We start from the raw sequence: 6,000 nt of genomic DNA on the forward strand, positions 1-6,000 counted from the left end.
CGCGGTCGTGCGACGTGGCTCCCAAACAAAATTGGCGTCCTTTTTTTCCCCACAAATAACGCTTTCTTTTGGTGGTATTTCATCATCTTTGCGGTTTTTATTTTTTTTGCGCTATAAACAAAAAAAAAGCAATTTTAACGCCAGTGTCATTTACACAGTAGTCATTTTTGATCGCTGTATAAATGACAAAGGTCCCAAAATGGCGTCAAAAGTGTCCGCCGTAATGTCGAAGTCCCGATAAAAAACGCTGATTGCCGCCATTACTTGTAAAAAAAAAAAATTGTAATAAAAATGCCATAAAATGATCTCCTATTTTGTAGACGCTATAACTTTTGCGCAAACCAATCAATATACGCTTATTGCGTTTTTTTTTTTTTTTACCAAAAATACGTATCGGCCTAAACTGAGGAAAAAACGTTTTTCATATATTTTTTGGGGGATATTTATTGTAGCAAGAATTAAAAAATATTGGGCCAGATTCAGAAAGGCTTAAGTTTAGGCGGGCGTAGCGCAGCTCATATAAGCTACGCCGCCGTAACTTAGAGAGGCGAGTACCGTATTCACAAAGAACTTGCGCCCTAAGTTACGGCGGCGTAGCGTAAATGGGCCGGCGTAAGCCCGCGTAATTCAAAGTAGGCTGGTAGGGGCGTGTTGTATGGAAATGAATCGTGACCCCACGTAAATGACGCGCCTAACCAACGGCGCATGCGCAGTATCACGTCGCATTTTCTCCCTAAGTTACGCCGGCTCAATGCTTAGTCGTCGTGAACGTAACCTACGCCCATCCCCATTCACGGACGACTTACGCAAACGACGTAAAATACGACGCTGTTCCGACGTTTCCAACGTCCATACCTTAACATGACTTACCCCTGCTTTATGAGGGGTAAAGTTACGCCGGACCGACGCCTTACGTAAACGGCATAGCTAAATCCGACGGGCGCAAGTACGTTTCTGAATCGGCGTATCTACCTCATTTGCATATTGAACGTGGAAATATACACTAGCGGCCAGCGGAAATATGCACCTAAGATACGACGGCGTAGGAGACTTACGTCAGTCGTATCATGGCCGGATTCAAGCGCAACTGATTCTAAGAATCAGTCGCATAGATACGACGGCGCTCATTCGGACATACGACGGCGTACATGGAGAGATACGCCGTCGTATGTCCTTTCTGTTTTTGTTTTTGTTTATAGCGCAAAAAAAAAAAAATTGCAGAGGTGATCAAATACCACCAAAAGAACGCTCTATTTGTGGGGAAAAAAGGACGTTGATTTTGTTTGGGAGCCACGTCGCACGACCGCGCAATTGTCAGTTAAAGCGACGCGGCGCCGAATCGCCAAAAAAGTGCTCTGGTCTTTGGGCAGCCAAATGGTCCGGGGGGCTGAGGTGGTTAAACAGCAGAGTCGTATCCTTCCGCCCCTTGAGTGCTCGCGGTTTAGTTTGGGCTAGATTCAGGTATCTGCGCCTGATATTACGGCGGCGCAGCGTATCGTATTTACGCTACGCCGCCGCAACTTACAGGAGCAAGTGCAGTATTCACAAAGCACTTGCTCCGTAAGTTGCGGCGGCGTAGCGTAAATGGGGCCGGCTTAAGCGCGCTTAATTCAAATGTGTAAGGGGGGGCGTGTTTTATGTTAATGTGTGTTGACCTGACGTGATTGGCGTTTTGTACGAACGGCGCATGCGCCGTCCGTGTTTATATCCCAGTGTGCATTGCTCCAAATGACGTCGCAAGGACGTCATTGGTTTCGACTTGAACGTAAATTACGTCCAGCCCTATTCGCGAACGACTTACCCAAACGACGTAAAAAATCCAAAAATCGAAGCGGGAACGACGTCCATACTTAACATTGAGTGCGCCTCATAGAAGCCGGACGCCGAAAAAGCCTTACGCAAACGACGTAAAAAATTCAAAAATCGAAGCGGGAACGACGTAAAAAACGAACGCCGGGCGCACGTACGTTTGTGAATCGACGTAACTAGGTAATTTGCATATTCTACGCCGAAAACAGCGGAAGCGCCACCTAGCGGGCCAGCGTGAGAATGCACCCTAAGATACGACAGCGTAAGAGAATTACGCCAGTCGGATCTTAGGCTGATGTCGGCGTATCTTGCTTTCTGAATACAGAAAGAAGATACGCCGGCGCAGCTTTGAATTTACGCGGCGTATCTATGGCTACGCCGGCGTAATTCTTTGCTGAATCTAGCCCTTGGTGTTTTATTTGCACTTTTTGGAGCAAGGCCGCCCAATCACACGGCTTTCTCACGCGTTTGATCGGCCCGATTAACCTTCCGCCATGTTGTCCTTTTTTTTGCAGGTAGCGAAAATGGCTACAACATCCCCCGAGTCAGCCTCTGCCCCGAGGTGGCCACTTACCTGGCTTCTCCGCTGAAAGACCTCGTCAACCAAAACCCCCGCGAGATGAAAGGCGTGGCCAAACGCCTCTTCTGCGACGCCTACATGTACATGTACCAGTCCAAGAGGATGGCGCTCTACAAGTGAGACAAAGTGACGCCGTCGCCGCCCGCTCGCCGTTACTTCTCAGGATCTTCTGGGAAAGTTGGAGGACTTCTAAGTGCGATGAAAACGGCGTTCTCCGCCAAGCGTTTGTTAATCTGGGGAAAAAAAATCGAATGGATAGAAAATTGCTGCTTCTACCAAAATAAGACTCGAGCCTCGTACACGCGGTCGCATTTTCATCGGACAAAGCGTAGGATTTTTTGACGACTCCGAAGGGCGTTTGGCCGCGAACTTGTATCGCATACCAAACGGTCAAAGAATTGTCGGCCAACAGAGGCAAAACGACGTGTTTTTTCAGCTCTCTAGCGCCGCCCTTTGGGCAAATTGTTGTGTTTTATGGTTAGTACTTTTGAACATAAGTTAGGGCGGCCTGAGAGGCAATTGACCCCCCTGCCCCCCGGCCCAGCCCTCCCCTTGCACCTCCCCCAGGACCGTCTCGGAGGTTCTGAATGGATACATTGTTGCTCTTTATGATGATATTGTTCTACATTTAAAGAGAAACGAGTGTCTTGTCTGTGAATACAGATATGTGATGTTTGAAAATGTATCTTTCTATAAATGAAATGCTGTTCCATATTTATTTATTTTTGGATTTAATTTTTGTAGAATCTCAATCTAGTGCCTGAATGTGGTCAGCTGCCCCGCATATCCTGAGGTCAAATCATCGCGCCATGGGGGAGGTTTACTAAAACGGGTGTACGGTGCATGGTAGCCAATCGGTTTCTATGCAGGCGTGGCACCAGATTTTGCATGTTCCAGTTTTAGTAAATCTCCCGCCCCACAGTGTCTGTTTCCTGCAGCCAGACTTGGAAGCATAGGGGGTGTGCTGGTGTGCCTGGGCACAGCCTAATCACCCCTGTGCGGTGCCAATTCTCCCTGGCGTCCCCCGTCTCCACCCTGCAGTGCTGCCAGCTTCCTTCGTCTTCTCCTGGGGATGTTTCAGAATGAATGAACATAGTGAGTGATTTGTACTGATTGCTCCTGTGTTCGTTCATTAACTGGAGCATAGTAAACTTATGTTTACTATGCTTTCGTTTTGTGAATGAATAGGAAGCAGCTCAGCAAAGAGCACTTCCCATTCATTCACTGGCCGGTGCAGCTGAGGCTGCAGAGAAAGGGACTGGGGAAGCTCTGTTCTCAATCCCTTTCTCCAGGGGTTTCCAAACTACGGCCCTGCAGTTGTTCAGGAACTACAATACCCATCATGTCTGTGAATGTCAGCTCATGGGATGTGTAGTTCTGGAGGACCGTAGTTTGGAGATCCCTGGTTTAGACCTCGGGCGCTCAACCTGTGGCCCTCATGCTGTTGCAGAACTAGAAGTCCCATGAGACATTGCAAGGCTAACCCGGCACAAGCATGACTCCAAAAAGTCAGAGGCATGATGGGAGGGCCACAGGTTGAGCACCCGTGGTTTAGACCAGGGGGTGTGCAACCTCGGCCCTCCAGCTGTGAGGAAACTACAAATCCCATCATGCCTCTGCCTTTTGGAGTCATGCTTGTGCCGGGTTAGCCTTGCAATGTCTCATGGGACTTGTAGTTTCGCAAACAGCTGGAGGGCCACAGGTTGAGCGCCCGTGGTTTAGACCTGGGGTGGGCAACCTCGGCCCTCCAGCTGTGATGAAACTACAAATCCCATCATGCCTCGGCCTCTAGGAGTCATGGCTGTGATTGTCAGGGTCTTGCAATGTCTCATGGGACTTGTAGTTTCACCACAGCTGGAGGGCCCTGGTTTAGCTCATTGATATTTCACCAAAGCCCCCCCCCCCCCCCCCCCCATGAGGCTCCTAAAGAAATTGTAAAAAAATAAAAAATAATAGTAAAACAATGAAAACTACGGACACCAATTTCTGCTCTACTGACGCCTTCCACTGGTCTTCTGATGTTTGTGCTCTGGGCCAGTGCCAGGACAAGGTCCTCTAGAACCCAGGGCGAACATGCCACACGGTGCCCCCCACCCCCCCCACCAAGATGCATGAGCATTATGTGGCAGAACCCCCCCCCCCCCCCAAAACAAAAATCTGAGCACTAATCTGCATGATTACACCCCACAGCATAAATCCCCCCTCCCCCCCAGTATAATTCTGACCCCATGCTGAAATCCCCCACCCAGAACAAATATTTGCCCCCCCCCTCCTCTTAGAACAAATCTCTTACCACTAAACTTTCCCCTCCAAGTACACATCCTCTCCCCCTACTCCAAATCCCAGCACCACTCCTAGCACAAATGCCCCCCAAATCATCCGTATTAGCACAAACCCCCCCCCCCCCCAAAAAAAAATTCCCCCCTCCTAGCACAATTCCCCCCACACACACATTACCAGTTCTAGCACAAAAAAATCGAAATCGCCACTCCTAGTAGCCCCCCTCCCCCCCCCCCCGAAGATTTCCACTCCTAAAGCAATTTTTGCCACCTCCCCAATTCCCCTTCCATTACAAATCCCCTCCAATCTCCTCACGGCGCCCTCCCACCTCTCACATGATACCACGGTGCCCAGGGCTGCATACCCTAATGCAGGGGTCTCAAACTGAGACTACAAGTCCCGTCATGCTTGTAACTGTCAGCCTTGCAGTGCCTCATGGGACTTGTAGTTTTGCAACAGCTGGAGGGCCTCCAGTTTGAGACCCCTGCCCTAATGCAATAGGCTGCACACCCACACACACACACCAATGCTTGGAAGACTGGCACTGGGTTCTGGGGATGGTAAAGCACAATCGGTGTGCAAAACTACTGAGCAGGAAGCAGACACTGCCTATGTAATAACCCAATACAGCTGCTCCATATATAATCAGAAACGATACATTAGAACCAAGTTTTGTATACATTGATAAGGTTATTTTTCATTAAGCTGATTACATGTACAGTATATCTATTGAAAAAAAAAAAAAAAGACTTGTGTTTCCCTTTAATTTCTCAGGGTAATGATGTTCAATAAATAATAAAAAAAAGAAAACAAGGAAAGGAGTTTTTTTATGTTTTTTTATTAAGAGTAATTTTCGTCACAATTCTTCCAGTTAAATATCCAGCAAATGCCAACACCGGGCTCTTTTCTTCCATAAATACATTGTTTGCGACCACAGCCATTCAACATGGCGACTCTTTGCCCCCCCTACCTGGCAATAAGGCACTCCAGTGTATAACTCGTGGCATCCTACAGTCCACATCTGAGGTCTATAAGGCACTCCCAGGGTGAAGCCACCCAGTCCCAAGCCAACACCCACCTCCCAGGTTACCGAGAGACCATGAGATGGTGCGTTGGGACTAGTAGTTCTTCAAGAACTGCAGTCTGCCCAAACCTGACCGATGAGATGTTTCACGTTTCTGAGTCCGCTAGAGCATTCCCTTCGTTTGGGGTCCCCAACCTTTATCACTAGACACAAAATATCTGGTGGTGATCTCACCGATGCAAGGCTCGGTATTTGTCAGCTGACGTTATCAGAATTAAAAGGACTTTGCGCTGAAAGCTAAAAATTC

At 48.4% G+C, this 6,000-nt stretch overlaps 1 protein-coding gene across 4 annotated transcripts in view; it reads left to right on the forward strand.

Moving 5' to 3' along the window:
* Positions 1–2,938, forward strand: part of LOC120939771 (ubiquitin carboxyl-terminal hydrolase CYLD-like) — a 69,931-nt gene extending 66,993 nt beyond the window's left edge. For all 4 annotated transcript variants that reach the window (XM_040352119.1, XM_040352122.1, XM_040352120.1 and 1 more), the window contains exon 16: positions 2,325–2,938. In XM_040352119.1, the coding sequence (XP_040208053.1) occupies positions 2,325–2,509 (185 nt within the window). In that variant the 3' untranslated portion in view covers positions 2,510–2,938. The remainder of the gene's footprint in view (positions 1–2,324) is intronic.
* The last annotated feature ends 3,062 nt before the right edge of the window (positions 2,939–6,000 follow it).

Source organism: Rana temporaria, chromosome 5 (assembly GCF_905171775.1).
Source record: "Rana temporaria chromosome 5, aRanTem1.1, whole genome shotgun sequence".
In the NCBI taxonomy this organism is placed as follows: domain Eukaryota; kingdom Metazoa; phylum Chordata; class Amphibia; order Anura; family Ranidae; genus Rana; species Rana temporaria.